Source organism: Myotis nattereri (genome assembly GCF_964212035.1).
Source record: "Myotis nattereri genome assembly, chromosome: 3".
NCBI classification, from domain to species: Eukaryota; Metazoa; Chordata; class Mammalia; order Chiroptera; family Vespertilionidae; genus Myotis; species Myotis nattereri.
Window position 1 is genome coordinate 156307850 of NC_138077.1, and position 25069 is coordinate 156332918.

Below are 25069 nucleotides of genomic sequence, written 5' to 3' on the forward strand. Positions count from 1 at the left end.
ACAAGCTTGCTGCTATCTATTAGTTGACAGTATGCCTCTTTTCCTCCACCTATCTTTTTATTAATAGGTATAAATATGATCAGCCAATTTTAAAATTCTAAATATTTTCTTCAAGAATATTTAATTAGAAACAAAAATACCCCTTATATTGTACATGCATCTCTCAGAGATTTTGTAATCTTCACAGCTTTTACACAATTAATACAACTATCACTATCAATGAGCTATAAACTTCACACATCTTTGCTCCATAGTAACTTGTGGCCTGCTCCGTAATAAGCACCGGGAAGGGTGTTATTTTCAAATGGAAAGAAAAACAAAACATGTCTACAGAAATAATGGATACCAGGAAATCCATATAGTAATTGATAAATGATGGTTCCAATTATTTCATTAAGCCTCAAAAGTGTATGCAATTCTTTAAAAATCAGATCTGTCACCAAAAAGATATAGGTAACAAGAAAATGGCAGCACTATGAAAAGTTTTCCAGCACATAAGGAAATTTTTATTTAATAGTTTTAGAACTATGACTGCACTCCAGGAGCAGACAAACGAGGAAGTGAAAGAGTTGCCACAAAATACCTTCAAATTTACTAGAATAAATATAGTCAATACATGTAAAACGTAAAAACAAAACAAAGTGTTCATTCACTTATTTCAGGATTATTTAAAATTATTACATTTATAAATTTATGTAAAATAAAAATTCAGACTTCTAGCACTTTCTATAATATATAGCTCTGTAATGAAAATAATTCAACATTAAGAAAATCTTTTTATCATCTGTTTCTAAAATAGTTCTCGTCTACCTAAGTAAGCTTGCACAGTTTCAGTGTCCTAGATGTAAAAAATAAAATTCAAACTGCTCTTACCTTCTATATTCGGTAAGAAGATGATTATAATGATAAACCACAGACTTCGCATTCTGCAACCAGAAGACACCATTATTGATCCCTTTAAATATTTTCTTTGTATCCCTTAATGAATCTAGTTAAAAATGTCCAGCTTCATTGAACCCAGCAGTCTGCATCATTGATCCTCATATCTGAAAAACAAACAAATCCATCATTTACTCTATGGTCCTTTTACTTTACAAAAAAATACGAAAATAAAAAAAATAAATAACTATCCTTCCCTTCTTCCCTCCACCTCCTAATTATTAAAAAAAAAAAAGGTATAAACTTTGATTCTATACCCACTATGGCAGCTGCGCCTAAACGCTGAATAGCGGAGCCTCGCATCTCAAAAATGATCAAAAACCAAAAAGCATTTATAGACAACCAGGACATATGAATCACAAAATAATAGTTATATAAGTTCCTAATGATGAATTTTCCTTTGAAAAGCTTATTAGAAAGTCATCCTAGAACAATTCATCTGTCACTATGTCAAATATTAGTCTTTTTATTAAATTACAGTTGACTCTTGAGCAACACAGTGTTTTAATGTGAGAGTCTACTTATTATCAGTAAATACGGGTACTGTTTTTTAGGGGGTTTTTTTATTCACTGTTGGGAGCCCACATATGCAAAGGGCCAACTCTATGCATTGATCTATGCCATTTTATAATGGGGACTTGAGCATTTGTGGATTTTGGTATCCACGTGAGGTGAGGGTGAAGGGGATATCCTGGAACCAATCCCCATAGAATCAAGGGAGAATTTTAAGTTTTGTGGGAGTCAAAAGTTATACACAAATTTTTCAACTGTGCAGGGTTGGTGCTCCCACCCCCACATTATCCAAAGGTCACCTGTACTAGCTTTAATACATAACACCTCTAACAAGATTTTATAAAAACCATATACTTTTTTGGTTTGTTTCTAGTAATGGTAGCAGCATCATTATCTACAACTTTATCCTGTTATCTTGCAAGACGGAGTAGAGATATAATGAAATGGTTTATTTTTCTGTACAAGGGTGCACAATTTTTAACATATGGTTGTACTTTATATAATAATGGCACTCCAAAATTATCTCATTTCCAAACACAACATATCAAATTATTATTCCTCTGATGGTTATTATTCATAGAGAGAGCCGATTAATAAAGTCTCAATTATTTCATTTGAAGTTTAAGATGTTCAAATATTGTCTTTCCTTGCAGCAAGGTATAACTTAATATCAAACCTAGATCTTGAGTACATAGGTCCATCCACTGAACTCAAATAAAAACTCCAGCCCAGCCCTGGCTGCTGTGCTAAGTGGTTAAGCATCAGCCTTCTCACTGAAGGGTTACAGGTTCAATTCCCAGTCAAGGGCACATACATGGGTTGTAGTGTAGAAGGCAATCAATCAATGTGTCTCTCTCACATTGTGTTTCTCTTTCTTTTTCTCTCACTCCATCCCTCCCTTCCACTCTATATAAAAATCAATGGAAAAAATATCCTTTTCTGTGAGAATTAACAAACAAACAAACCAACAATAAAAAATAACCCCAGACGATGATGATTTTATCTCCAAGGTTGCATCTCTAAAAACAAACAAACGAACGAACTGCTGGAGAGGTGGCAAAAATATATATAATCCTGAGCCAAGTCTAATTTTGGCCAGCCCTTTAGGATCTAGATCTTCGACAGGAGAGAACACCTGAGATGCTTCTCTGTCCAAAGAAATAAGACAAAAACAAAGGAAAGAGCAAGTTTCCTCTTCTGAATGCCAAAAATATGAAAAGAACAGATACATTGGAAATTAATGGGATGGAGACACAGGGCACACAACCCTGCGGAAATGGCTAGCTACCTCTATCCATTTTTCACTCTGAGCTCCCAAAGACTAGTCCAAAGACAAACCCCAAAGTAAACCTGAAGCTTACAACTGCTGTGGCAAAGTCCCTGCCTTAAAACTGCAAGCTCTTTTATGGAAAGCATAAGGAGAAGTCAGATAATTTCATGGCTTGTCACATTGAAAAGCCCCATCAATAAACAATCTCTTATACCCTATAGACTGTTCAATGAGCTGATGAAGCAAGGAGACTAAGTTTAATGTGTGAATGAGGTACGTTCATTACTACAAGTAGAATTAAGTGTGAGCCGTTGGAATGCTCCTGACAGAATTCTGACTGTCCAAGCTTTGGTTGTAACGGGTACTTTCACGTCAATGAACAAACGCATACAGGCTGCTTGCCCACAAGCACAACTCTTGAACACATTCCCACTTTCTTAAAGAGGTCCAAGATCAGTCTGTCTTCAGTCATCCGCTCTTTGAAAGAGTCCTTGTTTGTGGGAAGAAAGGGAAGGAAGAAATCAGGGACTGATGACTGCCTTGTAGGAAACAGCTGCCAAGATAGGAAAACCTCTGTTAGTGAGGGGAAAAGGAGGAGGAAACCGCACAACCAAGGCCCCTTTTGTGGTCTTTGGCCAGGACACAGTATTTTATGAACAAGTTTTAACTATACTAAAATTTCAGTGGAGTCTTAAAATCTGAATGTAGAACACAATTTTAAAAGTATGCTCTAGTCAATTATGACACAGTACAAATGACTGCTTCTAACAAACAGACACAGGTTCTGCAATGTCATAAAATCATGGCTTCTTATATGTAAATAAAGCTGAAGCCTGTCCATCACTGTGAAATGAGTAACTAAAAAGAATATCACATTTATTTTTCTACAACCTATTGCCAATCACTTTCACATCAAATAAAGTTATTTTCAAAAGCTCAAGTTCTGCACCGCCAGAGCAGCTCAGTTGGTTGCGTGCTGGCCTGTGCACTGAAAGGTTGAGGGTCTGATTCTCGGTCAGGGCATGTACAAGGGTTGGTTCGATCCTCAGCTGGGGGCACATATGGAAGGAAGGCAACCAATGGGTGTTTCTCACATCTCCTACCCCATCTCTCTAAAACATGCCCTCAGGTGAGGATTAAAAATAAAAAAGCAAAGCTCAAATTTTAAATACAATTCTGAAAACTTAAGTCAAAAGATTTTACTGCTGTGATCCAAATTAAAAACAACCTTCCATTTAAAAATGTTAATGAACACTGAAATACTCAGCAAACCACAATTCAGCTAAGGATAGAATGAATAAATAATCAAATATGGTGAAACTAATCCCCCCAAAAAACATTCCTCCTACATCAAACTCCAGCCAACGGACACTCACAGGCACAGATGCAGCTAACGCTCTCCCTTCCAACTCTGTAACTACCTGCAAAATGAAGTTCAGGAAAAGCTTCTCACAATGCAAAAGAAAACAAGAAACAAAATCAGAAAAGGGCCATTAAATTTTCTTTCAACAAACAGAAAAGATGAACCCAGTCCCCATATTAATAAACAGTTTGTCTTTAGGTGTTTAGAAACCTTCTGCCCTATTCCCTCCTCCCAACTCCTCCACCTCCCCCGCAAAACTTCAGAGAGGAACTGGGAGGGTAAAGACAGAGCACAGATGAAACCCCTCCTAATGCTAAGTAACAGTTCATTTCTTAATAAAAACAGAAACAGAACATTTCTACTGAAACTATAAGTAACTATGCTTTTTCAAAGATCAAAGGCACTTCTAATGTATAACCTCATCCTACATTTCTTCTTATCCTTCAAGTAAGAAGATTCAAACTATTTCATCTATAAACCACATGCCATTGTATACCAAGCCTCTGTCAAGATTTTTTTTTTTTTTTTTTTTTTTAGATCTAGGTATCCTATTACTCTGTCATGTAAAAAGTCAATTAATGCATCATTACTACTAAACCTTCCAAAGCTGAACAAGGACTTCCAGGAATACGCATCAGCATTGTTTGTATCCTAACAGTCTTCAAAGTTTTATACTTCACTTACAATATACAGTTAGTTGTAGTATTTCAGACGGTAACCTGCTTATACAGGGTTGGGCAAAAAATGGTTTACAGCTTGGTACACGAAACACAGGATTTATTCTTGTATTACTTCTTAATTTTTGCGTTATTTTTCCATAGGAACAACTGTAAGCCTACTTTTGCCTCACCCCTGAATTTATTAGCTGCATTAAATATTCCATCCTGTGCCTTAAATTGTGGGCAAAATTAGGAAAACACCATTAATAGTCAGGTATTTATGGAACATTACCAGGAAATCACATTTAACCTTATATTAATGATGCCTATTTAGTAAAAATAGAAAAAATAAAAAAATATTTGTTGATAAGCATCAGTGCAAGAAGTAACATTTAACAAGCTTCAAGGTAGTAAGAGGGAAAGATCATTTAAAATTGTCTAAAACTGTTAAACTAAGGTTAATATTCTATTAAGAGCAAAGCCACCTTAAAGATTCATATATAAAGCTTTATCTTTAATTTCTATTCGTAGACATTGAACTGCTGTGAACACTAGATATTAAATGCAAAACACCTCTATGCATGGGGAGCACAGGGGAAGGAAAGAGCCATCCAAGCATGAGACCTACAAAAGTCACCCCTCCACGTTACTAAGCGCTAACACTATATAAAATAAAAGATTAATGTTTGGGGTAAGCCTAAAATTCTACGCACTAAATGTATGTCAACTCTAAATGAAAGCTAAAGATAGCTGTACAAGATCTCTCTTTCTGATCTTAGTTGTGCTATAAAATTATAAACATTACGGGGCATTATTTACTTGTAAAAGAAAGCTGCTTTTCTATATTTTACCAAAACAAAAACAACAAAAAAGGATACCAAACCCACTCTGCCCCCATGCAATAGAAAGTGAAAAATAAATTAGCTGCATTTTAATTTAGCTAAACCTCGCTCGGTGGTCATTTTTCAGAAATATCTTATGTGCAGTCAGTCCTTCTAGGTCAGAGTCTCCCCTTCTTGTTAACATAGGAGAAAACATCAACACGCTTGGGAGTTTTCTTTCAGTAAGTCATCTAAGAAAAACCGTTGCTATTGCTAATCAGAAAGCTTCAGAAAGCCTTTTTTTTTTTTTTTTTTTTTTTTTTTTAGCTCCAGGCATTCAACGTTCTTTGCATTTCAGTTTATTTTCTTTCCCTCACAAGGATAAGGTTGGGGCTGAGAATGCTGATGGAGATTTTAAAAGCACGTGACCACCCCTAGTCGCCACCCTCTTTCTCCGTTTCATTTCTGCGGACACCAGTATCAAGTCTAGAGTAGTTTACATTAAACTAGTTATGCTAACGTCCCTTTAACATTCATTATTGATCTTACCCTTTACTGAAATTTCTTCATTGTGAAGGAAGAAATTCTCCTTGGAGAGGGCTTAGTAGAGGAGCAGAAAAGAGAAGAGTTCAGGAATGCTCCTAGTAAATTACATCTGCTATCTGCAGTAATATCTATCTTGGAATCGTGCTGAGCATGCAAAAGAGGGTTGTATCGTGGACACTAGAGGCACAGTACAGGGCATTCTGCCATCCTCTTCATTAAAATCCTTCCAGTTGAAATAATAAAAACAAATGGCTGTCATTTTCAAACCAATGTAGGGAACATTTTATGACGGAACATAAACTTGCAAATGAAGTTTCAAAAGAAAAAAAGAGGCACATGCCCAATCCAAAATACTACCTTATTTATCATGGAAATTTGATAGCTTCCTCAACTTTTCTATCAAAATATTTCATAGATCTACTTGTTTAAAATAGTTTGTATTTATTGTTAAAATTAGAGTAACTACAACACCAAAGTTAGGTTTTCCCCTATGTAGGGAAAAGAGAAAGCTATTCTTAAATGGCAGTTCTCTCCTTAACTTTCCCATAGAACAGAATTCTCAGGTAATTTTTTTGAATTGAATATAAATTATGGGCACTATGGCTAGAAATACTTCTTGAGTGCCGATTATATGTGAAATACTATATTAGACACATACCACTAATCCTTATGAGGTCAATATTATAAAGGCCAGAAATATGAGGTTCAGAAAGGGAAAGTAACACCACTAGCAGGTGGCAAAGCTTGAATTCCAATCAAGGCTAATTATAGTAGTCCCCCCCCCTTATCGGAGGAGGGATATGTTCCAAGACCCCCCAGTAAATGCCTGTAACTTGGATAGCACTGAACCATATAAATGCTATGTTTTTTCCTACACATACATACCTATGATAAAGTTTAATTTTTAAGTTACAAAATTAAGTGAATGTGGTCTCTCTCTCAAAATATCTCATTGTACGCTACTTATCCTTCCTTCTTGTGATTATCTAACAAGAAAAAAAAAGCCTTAATAAGCCAAGAACTTTCAACTCCAGGGGTGGGGAATATCGGGTCCATACGTCATATAAGGCCCTTGAAATCATTTGGTCTGGTCCTGCCAAGACATTAGGGGTGAATTAATTAAATGTTTGACCAAATATAGCAGGTTAATTTTTAAGCTGATAATTTTGTATGGCCCGTGAATGATGTCAGAAATATCCAAAGGGCACTTGGCAGAAAAAAGGTTCCCTACCCCTGGGTCCTAATAATTTATTTCACCTAATTGGCTGAACTAATCATTGGTCAGGCAAATTAAAAAAAAATGCAATGTTGTTCATGAGATGTAATCTTATGTTTGGCTCACTGTACTAAATCCTTTGTTCATACATCATTGCTAGTAATCATTCCCTGAATCAATATTCAGATTCCCTCTTGGTCTATATAACCACTAAGTGAAATAATAATGACCCAGGATTTGTTGTATATATTATATCATCAAGATGGTCACCAGAGGTTTCTTAGACATAATGAGGTAACCTGAGTAAAATATGTCAAATGATCTCAAAAATAAATATGAAAATTAACCAACAAATAACACAGTAAGAAGTTGAAGAAAATTTTAAGTATATAGCACATTGCCTTTTGTAATCAAATGATACAACTCACTTGCAAACTATGTCAATATATAATGTCATCTAAACTTGCAATTCTAACTTCTACAATAAAGTAGATAATATTAACATTAGAATTGCATGTATGTCGTTTAAGTCAATGACTATCTAATGATTACATTCTAGGTATTTATATTGAGTTCTGGTAAGTGTATTACTTATTTATTATTTTCACCACATATATATTGGTCCTGTTACGTTCTAAAGGATTATGAAACAGATTAAAATAATTGTCACCTTCAGAAGGTGAATAATCTTCTAAGAATTAAACTAAGAAAATTACCAAGACCCAAAATATTAATTAATAATTGCTGAACTCCCCAAAACTTAATGGTAATACATGTATTTTATAACAAAATAATGAGAAAAGAGAAATAAAAGTCGTCTCTAGACCTGTGTTTCCCTTGAAATGTGTACTGAGATCAACCATCTTAATAAAAAGAGTCCAAGATTAAGATCAGGAGCACACTCTAGAGTACCGGCTTAACCTACCACTGTGAGGGCTGGACAATTCATAAACCTCTAGGCCTAAAGTTCAACAACATATACTTGGGTAGAAATACACAAGAAATCTACTATTCCATTATTTTCCCAATTATTTCAATTTTAGGTTCATGGTCCTGATTCCATCTAAGTAAGCTTAAGGAAGATTTTTAGAGGCTGCTGCAATATGTCTCACTACGAACTTATCTCTTCTATCAAAATGTCTCAGAAATTATTCTAATAATTCCATTTTAAAAACTACATCTCAAAAAGTTGCCATTTCAAAGAACTTTTTTAAAAACCTACTTACAAATCATTAAGTTGGTAGCCATAATATAATAACCTGAGACTTAAGCAGCTCACATATTTCACATCTGCCTTTGTGGGTAAACAGCACATGATCAAAAGCAGAATGACATCCGGTCAGGCCTTCTTCCAAAAAGAGCAAATTCCTATCCTTAGCCAAATCATTCTGCATCAAGCCTATGTTCCATACCATAGACAGGCTGTCCTCAAAAAACGTATAGGCACTTTCTCTTTGTTCAAAGCTTAGTCTGGATTTACCCATTATTTCAAATCAGTTAAACCTGAAAAGGAGTGAAAATTAAATGAGTTATCAGCTGTTAAAGTGGGTATACATTTTTGGAGACACCCTATATAACTGCATCTACAAGAAAAACTCAGTATCACAGCATTTTATTAAGTTGTAGAGAAGAGGGATAATCAATTCTTTCTGAAAATTAACTTAATCCACAACATTAGAAATAAAGTTATGGTCTATGAATGAACAGAGCAAACTCTACTTCAGTGTCACACTGAGATTCTGTGTGGTTGGGTTTGGTCTGGCTGATTTCTCTAAAGAGTATTATTAGGAGGCTCCGATGGGAAAGCAAGAGAAATATTCATAGACACACTATAAGAAACAGTAATAAACTGTAATAAATACTTTGAATGGTTGTTATAGATAAAAAATTTAAAAAACTTTAGTTCATTAAAATATATCATTTTATATGTTATTGCTTCTTAACTAAACCATGGAGAAGAAGAGGTATGTGGCTTCTAGAAAATGGGTTTTCAACTTTACAATATAATTTTATAACCTCTATTAAAATTTCAAGTAACATCAGAGTAGTAATTAAACAGTGATATTTAATAAAAAGAGAGGTAGATTATTAAAAAGCTGAGAAAAACTTGAATTACTTGCCAAGACTCTCTTAATTGGTAAAAGACTAATGTATTCTTTGCAAAATTTCCACAATTTTTAAAAGTGTTCCAATTCAAACAACAGAGGAAGATATATCCACTGTTGCTATTCCACATATAAAGAAAAGCCAAAAAAATTTTTAAAAAATCGTACCTAATAAAAATAACTGCCAATGATATTAACCAGTGACTCTTCAAATCACTCAAGTTAAAAACTATTAATAGTATTCCATTATGTGTGGAGAGATTAAAAGGAATTCTATAGACTGATATTATAGGGCAGAGATCAGCAAACTTTTCCTATAACCATGCAGATAGTAAATATTTTAGTCTTTACGGACTATACAGTCTCTGTTTGTCACAACTGTATAACTCTGCCATTGTGTCATGAAAACTGCCACAGACACTGGGTAATGAATGAGCATGGCTATGTGCCAATGAACCTCACTATACCAGTAGCCGGCCAGCCACAGTTTGCCAACCCTTTCTATAGATGAACAGGCACAACATAAAGAGGACTGAATGCAGTTCAGTCAAGTAATGAACTGACCAGTAACTATCAATGTCTGCCAAAGAAGCCAAACCAACTTTGGCCTGTTATTGTAAGAAATTAATTTAAATGTTAATGTAAAGGGAAATTAACCATACTGAAATGAGAAAAATAAAACAAAGCAGCATTATACTGACCAAAACAAATTAGTGTTTCAGTGTGTGTGTGTGTAACAGAGCCATACGTACAGCTTACAGTGTTTGGGGAGAAACTCCAGAAAAGAAAATAAAGGACATTGCCACAGTAACCTATCTTACTACGTAGTTTGGCAGGAGAGAATGTAAACCCAATCAAAACAGTCAGTAATGGGAGACTGAAAAGTAATGGGGTTTGGACAAGACTCCCTGAGGCACTCTAGCATTAGTATGATGGTTTCAAATAGCTGTTGGTAAAAGTGGCTTCAAACTCCTGAAATATCTGTCACCACTGCTACTCACCCATATGAAATACTGGATATATCCCAGTTCTACATTGTATGCAACAGGAAACTGCTGACTTCTAATCTGTTCACTGGCTCTATAATGCTAAAAATCCTACAAGGCCAAACCACCTACCTTATTCCAAAAAACTATGAAGTCACAATAAATGAACACATTTCTTTTGGAACAAAAAGTATTTCTAGAGCTTTACAATTCCCTGTATCTAGGCTCTACCCAATCAAAATACTTTGCTACTAGTACAGTAAATATTTTTATTGTCTACAACCTAATGTTTCTTAAAATTGAAGTCAGGCTGTAACATACCATAGAATAAGATTTCTAAGCTACAATTAATAGTTATCACATTAAAATACATGAAGGCTAAACTTTTCTATCAATTTTACATATAAGACAAAAGAGTGGAGGAGGTTACAAATTTTTAATAAGAGCATTATATTATGGGAGCAATAATCTAGGTGTTTTACTGAAAGTGGATTACAGTAAATGAAATTTTAAAATGTCCTTTCCATTTTACAGATAATACAAAATGACTTTTTTTCATGTCTCTAGCGATAAGGATAGATTTGCCACACATATTTAAATGGTGCCTTCACACTCCCCTCTCTCCCGCCCTGCTCATGAATTAATAATTCAGTGACATTAATACAAGAAGATAAATGATAAAAAGGGTAAAGCACATGGGCCAACCATAAACACATCCTTGTTTCAGCACAGTTAATACTTCTCTGCCAATTATAGCTGAAACTTTTTAACAGTTTTCAATAGCATTTTTACAATCTAAGTAGCAGCTTATGCACACACAATTTCACACAATTCAGGTTTAATAAATCTCCTGCTGGCACCAAACAATCATTCTAGAGGATTAAAGTGCAACATCTGTTAACATTAATAATGTTTTATATAGTCATATGTTTTAATAGAAGCCTCTACTCTACTATTAGTCTCCTAAAAAACCTTTTAGACCAATATACTTATTAAGTATGAATTAAATATATATATACACATATAGATGTATATGTGTCATTCAATTGGTGACTTACAATAATCAAGAAATACATTTAGTGGGAAATGGTAAAAAAAAAAAAAAAAATCGCATCCACTATAAAGTAACAGATTTTCTTTGAACCACACTTGCTAAATGTGTACCAGTGTACATGGAGATATATACACACATAAATGAAATTAGCTCAGCCTCCAATACTTTTTAAAACCAAAAATCCTCTGGAGCATTATTTATTGTAAGTATGGGTAAAATATAGTTCTGTTAATATAAAAGTACTTCATTTTAAAGTGGCATAAATTCACTCACTGTTCTATTGACTTTTTCTCGGAAATGTCTTAATCCCCTCTCATTCCTTTCATTCCCTCTGCCCTAACCTCTCTCTAAACTTCTGCAAAAATCTCATGGCTGATTTCTCACCCTCCATCCAGCCTGCCAACCTCCATTAGACTAATCTTCCTAATTTTACTCTAAACCATAAAAATGTGTAAAACTGGAACCAATCCTAGAGATCACTTTATATGCAAGACAAAGAAAACACTTGGGGTTGTGAGTTGAAAAGGGCAGATCTCTGAACTGCTGATTTTAAAATTTTCCCATAAATACATTTATTATGATCTCACTGTAATTATCGCAGCAAATGCAGTGCCTCTATTTTAAGAATAGGGAAATTACAACAGGGTGGGAGGGAGCTGGAGGGGCAGTGGTAAATGGAAAAAGTTTTGAAAATGTGGCAAAAAGTAAAACTGGGAAAAGAATCCAAACAGATCCAACTTCAAAAGTATGTAATGCAACCCTCTGCTTCTGTCCAACTTATTTGCTTGGTAATTCTGAATATGCCTTTCAAATTAACTTTTAATCCAGGTTGTTTTTTAACCATATGGAAAACATTTCCCTCTTTCCCACCTATCAAGAGCCGTGATAGGCTTAAAAACCACCCATGCCATAAAGAAGCCAACCTGACCACTGCCAAGTGCAGGGGCGGGGGGGAGGGGGCACGCAACCCTCTCCCTGTGTGGTTTCCTATGGTCATTTACCTGTATCATGTGTGTGGTAGCTGTTATTGGGGTATCTTATGACTCCTCCTCTTCAACTAAGCTTTTAAACTATTTTTAATATCTTGTCTGTCAAAGTTTTCAATATTTATCTCTTGACACCAAACAAAAAAAAATTTCCAGGATACATACTTTGTTCAAAGCACTGAGGCTGGTATGACAAGCCACGCAAGGATGTAGAAGATAAGGACATGAGCCAAGGGCACAAATAACTTCACAAATTACTTTAATGTGATTAAGAGAGTACGTGCTCCATAAGGACCGTGACTTTTGCTCTTCACTTCAATGTTGATTCTGATGTCACTTCCTGGAGATTAATATAACTTTTAATGGATTTTTTTAAGCTAGCATCCAAGTTTGAGAATGACCATCCTTTATTTCCTGTTCTTCCTCTTTTAAGTTACTTCGATTTGGAGACCATAAGAGGCTTACCTTCACCTCTGTACCTTTCCTGCTGCTGCTTCTGCCTGAAATCCCCTCTGCTACTTGTCCCTTGACCCATCACTCAACTAACTCCCTCCCCTTCCCTAATATCCACCACACCCACTGCCATTGTTCCAAGTACAATGTGCCCACCACTATCAAACAGTATTGGAAGTATCATTTTCAAATTATTGTTAGGTAACTGAAAATAGAGCCCACGGCTTTCACATCTGTAACCTCAGTGTCAGGCACCATTGCATGCCCGGCAAATAACCTAAGCAATGTTTTTAACAAACAGGGAGGACAGTTGGTAAACAGGGAGAGCAGAGAGAAGAAGGGGTGAATGAATAAACTGAACTATGCAAAGTAACCAAAGAGAATAATGGAAAGGGTAAAGTGAACAGAATTCAGAAACTGAAGTGTAGAACTGAAACATCATTTTTTTAAAAACTGGAACAAACTTAGAGATCTCCTAAAATAGGACTTGCACAGATTTTGTTTCCTTATTTGGGACTATTTCTTAATCAAGTGTTTGATTAAATATTGAGGAATGCCAATTTAAAACACAAAATAAAAATGACTATTTTTCAGAAACTTTATCAGTTTGGCATAAAATACATTATCATTTTATTATTTATAGAAGTCAAATAAATCACCCTCAAGAGAGAGTTTCAAAAACCACTGAGCCTCCTCATTATAAGAGTGAGGAAATGAAAGGGTCCACAGTTAGTGGAGAAAATGAGCCTGCAACTCAAGTTTTGCTTCCAAATACTTGAAAATTTAATACTGTCTACAAAAAAATTTATAATTGAAAAAAATGTAAAATGTTTTAAAGTATTACAAAATGTGAAATTATACAAAACTATAAACCTAATAAATTTGCTTTTAAATAAAAACAGGATTAAAGAGAAATTGACATTTACCTTCAAAGTACACTAAAAATTCAAGATAATTTTTATTGAATTTATTACGGCAACATTGGTTAATAATGTTACATAGGTTTCAGGTGTACAATTCTACCTAACATATCATCTGTATATTATATTGAGTGTTCACCACCTATAGCAAAGATTTTTGCCAAGGTAGGTTTCCACATCCACACATCTTCCTAGCAATATTCAGAATTTGTGAAAATACTATTTCCGATAGCATAATTCCTCCTAAAAGTGAAAATTTTTAAATAGAGAGCAACATGCAGGTTCAATACACTTTTATCACCATTCAGAACAAAGAGTAAAAAATTAAAATCCACACTTCTTTTCTTCTCCAAAATTATGGGACTGACATTAGCACTCGAATGCTAATCTTGGGCTTAGGTCTCACCTCTATTATGAAAAAAAAGTAAAGTTCACACTGGGTGCTAAACTTCAGCCATCTGATATTGCCTATAATATAATGCATGGGACACTAGTTTGATGCTTTTTTTTTCTTTTTTAGCATTTATGACTTACTGAGGCTGTTGGAAAATCATGGCTACTTCAAAATCCTAACTCCACCTTTCCTCAGACCAGCATTTGCAATTTAATCAACTTTGATATACGAATTAAAGAACATTGACAATAAGACTAAGCAGCTTGTTTGCAGAAAGATATCTGAATATTAAGTATGAAATTTAACAGGTTTTAATAATTAGACTCTGTAAATGGTATGATATATATGTCTCTCCTAATTTAGGAATACATACTTTTCACATAACACCTGTCAAACTAAATGCAAGAAAATGTTCTGGCATTTCACTAAATTAAAATCTTGAAATCCTAAAGCTAGAATGTACAGATTTAGATTTTATTAATACTTTAAATCAAGCCATAATTACTGTTCAGTTTCATACAATGCAATTTACAGTAGTCTTCCACTGTGAATTCAAGTACACAATGAGATTTTAATCACATTTCAGTATGTTGCTAAAAGACATTTTAGAAGGCAAATAACCACCCTCACCTCCTGAAGACAACTGTAATTTCTTAAATAAAGGTAAAGACAATCCATGTGTGATATCCGATTACCACTGAAGAATGGCTCCTTGCTTACCAGATAAGGTCTCGGATTTTGTGCCACCTTTGCTAAAAGTTTATATGAGATACTAAATGCTATTGTTTCAATTTGCTAAGTGACTAAATGGTTAGACCATGTATTTGTTAAAATCTTTTATCGAAACTCTTCTTTACACATTTTTCTTATGACCATTACAATGTATTTTTAATTCCTGTTTTTTTAATTGTTGACACTATTACAAACGTCCCCCATTTTTCTCTACTTTGTCCACCACCATCCAGCCCCAACCCTCTTGGCCTTCATCACACTCTTGTCTGTATCCAGGGGCTATATATATATATGTTCTTTGGCTAATGTCTTCACCTTCTTATATCAAGTACCTCCACCTCCCTTCCCCTCTGACAGCTGTCAGTCTGTTCCATGTATCCATGCCTCCGGTTCTATTTTGTTTGTCAGTTTACTCTGCTCATTAGATTCCATACATTAGTGAGATCATACGATATATGTCTTTAAACATTTCTACTGTATTTTCATGGTTTCCTTAACCAACTAAATAAAGTCCGCACTACAGTATCAATAGCCACATTTAGATACTCTCCCTTTATTTCATGTTGATTACCTTATGCTAATCTATGCCTGCAGCATGACTGAGCCACCAGGAGAAAAAAGAAGTCAGCCTTCATACCAGGGCATGTGCTGACAGTATCGTCAACTACCTCCTTTTAAAGCTGGCAATACATGAGAGGATCCTATTCTTTGGGATGACTTGGGAACAAGGATACGGAGTTGTGCTTGGAGGTGAGGGAGAGAAACTACAAAGAAAAATGAATCCTACTTGCATGCCTTCCTTATGGTAATTCAATCAGGCATCATATTATAAAAGGAAAACAATCCTTTTTACTTAATCACATAGTTTAAGTGGAAGCAAAAAGTGCTGATAGTTTCTGGTGCATGGGTACACATCAATGCTTCCTGTTTTCAATATCAGAGCATCCATTCTGACAAAGGCCAGTTACATCAGTCAGTGCTTTATCATCTAAAGGAGATAGCAACAATACTAGAAAACCATGTAATAAAAAAAAAAATAGAAAACCCTTAGCATAATTGAGAACAGGAGGAAGAATCTCCACACAAAAATTAGAGAAAAAATGAAACTGTCTAGATTGAAAATGGATGCCCAACGACATGTTCCGCTTAAATATGTAAAAGAATGTGAACCAAATTTAATCCACATCAATGATAATAATAAGCATTTACTGAGAATTTTCTATTAAGCTCTATTAAGCAATATGATAACTACATCACACAAATTTCTTCTATTATATGGAAGCAAGAATACTTTTGGATTAGCACAGAAATACCAGTATTAACTCTTTTATATATTACCTTTATCATTCCTGCATCTACAAGAGGAATCTGAAATTGGTTGGATTCTAGCAAAAGTTATTGTAATCTTTATTACCAACAATAACTGTTTATTCAAAAATATATTGAGAGCCTACTCTGAGTTAATCATCAATGATAGGTGCTGATAGGGGCTTTTAGTTGTTCTTCAGACTTGTCACCCATAATTAACTAGATACAAAAGATCAGCTGTGATACCCAAAAGTTACTGCTGAGTCTAAAGAACTGAAAAGCTACTGAGAAAATGATTTCATTATTCTTATAATGAACAATATGTAGCTGGGAAATTTCCTATATACCAACAGAATAAATATATAAATTCATGATAACAAGAGAGAAAGCCACCATAAATTGCAATTTTTTTTAATCTTTGATGGCACAGAAACTCCTAAGCTTTCCGAAAAGAGGCAGGTTGGTCTCTAAGGAAACCCAAGAATATCAAATTAGTTGGTTCAAGAGCTACTAAGAATGTTACTAAAATGATCCTGAACAAATAAAATATCTCAAAAGGCCTAATTGTGACAAAGGTAGTCTTTCAAAAAAAAAGATTTCTCTCTACCCAGATTATAGTAACTGAGATTTATAGTCTTGCTTATCTTATAGACTTCAGATAAAATATAAATAAACAAACAAAAAACCTAAGACTTAAAATCTTAAACCCACATAATAAATACATTTTTTCACTTGAAAAAACAGACCATTTAAACATATGCAGAATATTTTCAGAAATATCTATAAAGGGAGCAAAATTATATTTTTTTTTCACAAATACCACATTACAAAGTATACATGAAGCAATTTTGGGTGCAGCTGGTCTTCTTTTGGTGTAATGCATGCACCTCAAAGTATTATCAGAAAAACTGGCTCATTCTCTCCTCCCTTGCTATCAAACAGGCAAACGGCAGGAATGAATGACTTTTCTGGAACCTAGGCTTTCATTCCTAGCTCTTCTCTAGCCCACATTCAATCAATCACTAAATCCTATCCCATCATTGTAAAACTTTCCCACCTGTTTACTGCCATAGCCTCTCACCCAGACTGTCATCCAGGCCTCCTAACTAGGTTTCTATTCCCTCCAGAATTTCCCCACTCCAGTTCATCGGCTACACCACCTTAGGAGTGAGCAATTTAATATAAAACTTTCTCAATAAACATCTTTTATGGCCTATTTATTAAAATATAATCTTAGGAGATTAGGCTCTTTACTAGCATGTCCCAAACTGATTCGCACAGAAATACCAGTTTCATCTCCTTCCACTTCCTGTGCAATTCCTACCTTGCATACATTCTCTTTAAGGAACTCCCTTTTTGCCTTTGTTTTCCAGTGTCTTTACCTCTGTCCCCTGTCTTCCTCCTCAAAAAGCCTTTATCTGACAAAATTCTCCTCTGCTTTCATGTCTACATAAATGGGGTCTCTTTTTTCCATATTACTCGTTTGAATTCATCCCACCGACCCTATATTTCCACAGCCCTTCCTCTACAGTTCATGGCATATTATAGTACCCCTTATATTAAAATTATTTGTGGAAATGTCTGTTCCCCCATGAGATTATAAATACCTAGAAAGCAGAGTCCCTAGACAGTACATTTCTCCAGGGAGGGCCTTAGTAAGTGGCTGTTGATCTAAAATGACTAGAATGAAAGCCCAGAAATTATGAACAACTAGAGGAACTGTGCTTATAGATAAAACTATTCTTGTGAAGTGTAAAACACAATCAATATTTAAAAATACAGACTTTAGCCCTAACCGGTTTGGCTCAGTGGATAGAGTGTTGGTCGGCGGACTGAAGGGTCCCATGTTATAGATGCCGGCCAAGGGCATGTACCTTGGTTGCAGGCACATCTCCAGTAGGGAGTGTGCAGGGGGCAGCTGATCGATATTTCTCTCTCATCGATGTTTCTAACTCTCTATCCCTCTCCCTTCCTCTCTGTAAAAAAATCAATAAAATATATTTTTTAAAAAATAAATAAAACTACAGACTTTAGGACCAATGCAAGCAAGTACATACTTTTTTGGTCTGGCAATTTTGGGCAAACTTGGTGCTGAAAGTTCTGTCACTTTTTAAAAACCACCTGTGCTGCCATAATAACCTTTTGTGGCATTGTAGGAAACCAAAAAGTAACAGCATGAAAGTAAAACTCAAAGCATATAAATACTGTGAATTAGTAAAGTGCATCCAAGCCCTCACCTGTCACTTAGACATATGTGGCATGGTTAGGAATGGCTGCTCTGAACTACAGAAACATAATGTACTTTAAGAGAACATACCCACATATGAAATAACAGATTTTTCAAAAGATAATTTGGGTATGACTTTTAATTTAATTGGACTCTCAAAAAATTCTTTTACATAGTAAAAATTCTCTAGTACCGTGCACCTTAATACAGTTTAATTTATTCAAACTGGGAATGAGATGCAGGATAATGGTTAAAAACTGAATCGCTCTGCCTTGGTGGTTAACTTTTCGCCTTAAGAAAACACTAAGTTGCCCGACATAGAAAGATGACAAGGCTGCCAAAAATTGAGATTTAATTCATTCAAATACATCTTTTTGGTCTAAGTTGTACCTTATAAATTCCCAATAAAAGTAAGTTGGCTTAAGGATTTTCAGCTAGATTAATACAAACTTGAATGTAAGTTAAATCCAAAGATGGAAACCTCTGCCTTTTAGCTATACAACCAAATACGCCACTAGTTATTTGCATTATGTTATGAAAGACAAATATAAAATTCTGATTATTATATTTAGAACTAAGAACTTTCAATTTTTAAGATTTATAATATATATACATATTTTTAAACCCAAAACTGTGCTGTTCTAGATTTATTGTTCAATTCTTTATCTGCTATGTTTGTGTAGAATCAATAAAACTTAAAGTGCGTATAAAGAAAGTTTACTACTAAAGATAGAGAGCTTCTAATTTCCACTGAATTGTTAAAATATTTTTCAATTTATCCATAAATCTTGCAACAAAACAAATGGACGGAAGTGCTATCTTTAAAGCTGTTTCTATACCAGCATGATAGGTAATTTAAAAATATTTTAACCTGGATATTAAACACTTAAATTTCATCATTTTTCTGACTGCATATTAAAATGATGAAATATTGAAGCTTTAATAAGGAATTACTGTTCAAATAGATTAAGCAGAGCTTTAAAAATTCATAGTATAGTTGTGATACTCTCCAAAAGTTAACCTTTATAAGCAGTGTTAATAAAAAATTTAACTAGCCAAGTTTATATACTATTTCCTGGAATCCTTCCTAATAGTTTTAGTTTGACTTTCCAACAGCTTCAATTAATTATTATATGTATTAATACATGTTATATCTCCCTATCTACAAGCCAATCCTTATACATTGTTGCATATACTAGTACTTTGTACTTTTTTAAACTATCTTTTATGCAATAGAGAGAAATTAATAACAACAAGTTAAAAAGTTTAAGTTTTAGATTCTAACAGAAAAGGAGATAAGGAGAGAAAAATCAATAGATTCTTAAGTCTTACATATAATACAATATTTATAAGTTTAGGTAACAGAACCTAATTTTCAGCCAGAAAACTGCAATCAAGATAATGAATCCTGGCCAAGAATACATATATTTGCCTTACCATATTTTCATTGAAACAAATCTGAATCAAGTAGGATGACAGGGCAATCACAGGCATAAATTGTGCTATGTAGTTGCCCATGTAAATTATTTTTATAAACAAACTAGCTTTTTCTTCTAAAAATCATTTTATTCATAGCACAAATTTAATTATAGGATAGCAGTATATATACATTCCTCAATCTGTCATTTAAGATGTTTCAATGAAAAACTCCTATATTTTACTTGAGAAAAAAAAGTACATGAAATAAAGTTTCTGGGTTTTAGGCTGAATAAGAGTATGCAAGTATAAAAAGATCATCCACATTAAAATGAATAATTGATTATTAAGCTAAACATTAAGAATAGCTTCTATAAGAGTTGAATAATGCCAAACATGAAGGTATGGCAAATATCCCTTTTTTAAATTATGGAGGGATAATAATATATATTAGGTCAAATAGAAACACTCTGAAGACCACCACCATATAACTGCACATTCAATGAAAAACCTATACATTAATACTAATCCTTAAATTTATATATTGGCTCTTTTTAGGAAGTCAAACAGCAGCTTAGTTAATAAGTAAAATAAAAAATGTGACTTAATTCTTTTTTTAAAAAAAAGAGAGAAATAAGGCCTCAGCCAGCAATTCAGAAATGAGTAACTTCAAATCATTAAAACATTCTATCAGAAGACATACCAAAAATATTAAAACAACTTAAAGATACTGAAAAGGTGTTAAGAACCTCAAAAAGCATCTGATATTATCAATTTTATAAATACATGAGTTTGTGATGGCATTCTTTGTAAACAGGTAAAATCAATTTAAATATAGTAAGCCAACAAATTAAAGCTTTATTTTAGTTTATTTTCAATTAAAAGTTAACATTGTGATTTAACTGCAACCTTGTGAATTTGATTCTCTTGGTTTTCACAGAATTAACAGGCACTATAGAGAAATGAGCTATCAGTATGTGTAATCTACAGGGTTCTCAATATCTTTAAAATACTTAAGCAATAGTTATATTACAGGCTATTCAATTTAGTATTGTTCTAACGAGCTCTAATTCTTATTCTCCAATTTTTTTAGGAATATTCTTAAACTATTAAGAATTAATTCTAAATGTTTTTGAAAAGTGTAACTTTAGAAAATGTGAATTCTAAGATACGATTTGTTCCTGGATTTTTTACTCACACAACGTTATTAACAGACTAATAATTGTTTTAAAACATGTAATCTCTTTTGATGAAGCCAATTATAGGCTGAAATGTCGGGAGATTTTATTGACTTCCTAACATATTAGTAACACAATATAAGGAAATTAGTGAAAAATAAAAAACACATGGAGGTGTGAAAGGCTACTATCTGCATTAAAATAGGCAAAGTTATGTTTAATCAGCAAGTTCAAAATAATTCTGTCACTATAATTTTACAAAGTATTTCATACGCATGATCAACCCCAAATTCTTACAAAGAACACAAAGGCAGAAAAGTGCTTTTAGAATATATTCTTAAATACCTTAATTTGTTGCAGCTCTTATCTGAATCCCATATGGCAAAGAGCTAAAACATAATTTTTCTTGAAGTATAATTCAAATAATTTCAAATAATTTCAGGTATTAATATTTGCATTTGCCAATAACTATTGCAGGTCAGTAATTACTACTAAGAGATAAAGCATCTGTTATGATGCTCTGACCAGTAGTAAAATGCTGGACTAAACTAACTTTACCCTACACTAACTTTTGATTCAGGGCCTCTGATACAAGTAATAACAACTACCACTCTACTGTGACTTATATTTGGTCTAAACAAAAATGCCTTTTGCCCGGCCAGCATGGCTTAGTAGTTGAGCATCAACCTATGAACCAAAAGGCCATGGTGACTCCTGATCAGGGCACATGCCTGGGTTGCAGGTTCAATCCCCAATGTGGGTCGTGCAGGAGGCAGCCAACCAATGATTCTGATCATTGATGTTTCTGTCTCTCTGCCTCTCCTTTTTTCTCTGAAATCAATAAAATATAGTTAAAAAAAAACAAACAAAAAATGAGTTTTAAATCAATAATCTGATTTAACAAGCATTAAACTCTTAAAAAACATTGCACAAAAAATTTAATAATTTTTTCCCTTCTTAAATAGAAATCCAAAAAAGCAGTGTTACTAATCATATTTATATTAAAATATAGAAACCATACAAATATGGGATAAAATTATCCATACATAGAAAGCAGCAGTATTTTTGGTTTCAATTTCAGATATTTCTGAGTTATGGTATTTGCATTTATATAAAGGTAATACATTAATATATAAATTATAGAGAAAATTTGTGATAGCATATAATTTACTTTTTTTAGAACAAACAGAAATTTATTCACTCTTCAGTGCAGCCTGGAATTAAATGTACCACCATCATGTGAATGCCACAACAGCATACTAAAATGTACATAAAAAAGGAGTCTTTTTAAACCTTTGTTAGGTTTTAGTTTAAAGAAGTCAAAAAGACATATAGGAATGTCTTTGAAACACATAAAGAGCGAAAAAAAACCAAAAACAAACAAACAAAAAAAAGCTCCCCTAATATTACTTATCTACTTTTATAATTAACATTAGTCTTTAAATCCTGGTATTTTTGAAATGTTTTTTAGTTACATGTTTTGTTAACTTTCATTTAAAATGTGAACATGTTAAAATATTTGACTCTTGGTTCAAAGAGTATAAAATATATTTTTTAATAGGAACTTCATTTTTATAAAAGTTATATTAAAAATATTATTTCAAATCTATATTCATAACACATATTACCCTTATCTAGAGAAATCTTATTCATTTTATATCCTACTCATAGCGTTTTTAAAAATCTACTCAAGTAAATGCAGGAACGAATGCATATGTATTTACTCTTAACATCTATACAAGTGATCAGATATATCATAATTCATATTTTTTAATTGAAGAATATCCAATAAAATTTCTTTGATAACTTACAAAGTCAGTCAGGATTATTTTAAACTAAAAAGCAATTGCCAATAACTTCTTTGTTATAAATATCCCCAAATTAATAATACTTTCACAATAATTTAATTAACTTTTCAATAACACATTTTCTTTGCAATGAATTCAGATCTCAGTTTTACCAACCACTCAGCTGTCTACCTTTAAATTTAAGAGAGAACAAGTAGAACTTACCCTCACTGTGCCTTCCCAATAACCTCACAGAAGTGATGCACTATGTGACAGTTCCTCCTCAAGTAATGATTTCCCTGGAATGAATTCTCTAACTATGTGACAGTTACTGTTCCTCAAGTCACATTTTTTCTGGAATGAATTCTCTAGTAACCCTTACCTCACTGTGAAGGGAGGTGTGGTATTTGAGGAAAAAGGGTAATGAACTATAAGGCTGGATTCCATTTTCTGGTGCCTTTTATATGTAGCACCAATGATAAAAATCTCTTCTTATCATATGAAGGCAATGAAGTAAAGTTGGCAGTACAGGTGCCTATCACTTCTATGGAAAAGGAGCATTTATATGCTTTTGTGAAACATACCATCATAATCCTATTGAAGTGTAATTGCTGTTGCAAACATTCTTATGCTGATATAGAAATGCTCTGCATAAACGCTGCACAGACTGTTAAGATAATACATGACCCTGTTGAGAGGGTAATATTTATATAAAAGCCCATGCCAGTACCATAAATCTCTTTATTACACAAGTTTCCTTATTTAGGGGTCATTCTGTGCAACAATATCAATCTGACTTTCCCATTAGCATAGATCAGTTAATAAAATAGTAAGTCCACAAGAATAAATTTCATTAAGAAACAAAGCCTCTTAAAATACAAAACAATGGTTTTATTTGTCATATCATTCCTTGATAAACTAAGGAAAAATGAACTACTACATCTATTTTCATAGATGCATAGATGGAAAACCTTTCATTTTCTTTTTTCCCCCAACAAGCAATTTCTGAAATGACGTTACTATACCAAAATGTAAAAATAAAAAGATTCATTTTTATTAGAATTTAATATAGTCTATACTTAAGTTTCCCAGTAGAATTAAGTATATGCACGCAGTGAAAACATTTGCTCACTAAAAAGATCCAAATATCCCTAAAGTCTTTTTTCACCCTGATTATCAAAACACTTATGACAAAATTCTCAAGTATTTCTGAGTATACAGCTTATAATTTCTTAGAAATTTAGTTGACATGGCATTCATAAATAGAATTCAGCTATTATAAGTAGTATCTTTCTTGCATTCATTTTTTTTTCCAAGTTAGTCAGCAGTTTTCTAAACTATTTAATATTGTCCTTACCGGTAGTTTCCCTGTTTAAGCGTCACTGCACTGATTAGTCCATTATTAGTATAAAATCCATTAATCCAAAGTGATCATTTTTATTTTTAGAAAAGAACATAAGCAACTCATATAATTTGACCTATTAATTAAATGTAGAGGAATATAATTTACTACTTACTGTTTAGTGATTTTATAGTAGTTTTCATAATCTGGAAAATTATCTTTAAAATTTGGATCTGTCTTATCACAATTATTAGATATTTAAACAAGACATGTTTCTGCAACCATCCTCCTAATGCTTTAGTTAATCATTAAAAAAGAAAAAAAGGCAGAATCTCAAAATTAACCTGATTATCTCCCTTATATTTCAAGTTCTTTTTACTAATTAAGAAAAAAGTAAAAACCACATCTATTAATTTGTAAATACAGGAAATTATGAATACCTAGCCTTTGGTATGTTGGATTTCACTATAATTGACTGATCCCCAAATGCTTGACTTTTCTTAGAATAATTTTTCTCAAAACAAAAATAAGAAGTATGTTAATAAAACATAATATTCCAATGAGATATTACCAATTTATACTGTCTTGATTATTTTATGTCATATACAAGCTCCCTCTGCAGGTAATAACAAGGGTTAGCAAAAATATTCCAAACATGTAGGCAGTTCTCTGCATAAAGTTGCAGGTCACTGTTGTACAAAAATACTCTTACCTAGCGTTGTTACCGCCTCCTTACCAATTATCTGATTAAAATACCCGCTCCTGAAAATCTGTGGTTCAACATGATTATTCTTGTCCTTCATCTTGGTTAAGAATGCAGCTTGAGCAGGCAGAATACACACACTTTTCAGTCA

The 25069-nt window shown here is 33.4% G+C and overlaps 1 protein-coding gene across 1 annotated transcript in view; it reads right to left on the minus strand.

Annotated features, from left to right (window-relative positions):
* Positions 1-25069, minus strand: part of ADGRL2 (adhesion G protein-coupled receptor L2) — a 190586-nt gene that overhangs the window by 155152 nt on the left and 10365 nt on the right. The window contains exon 2 of the mRNA XM_081086246.1: positions 874-1046. Coding sequence (XP_080942372.1) covers positions 874-946 — 73 coding nt within the window. The 5' untranslated portion in view covers positions 947-1046. The remainder of the gene's footprint in view (positions 1-873; positions 1047-25069) is intronic.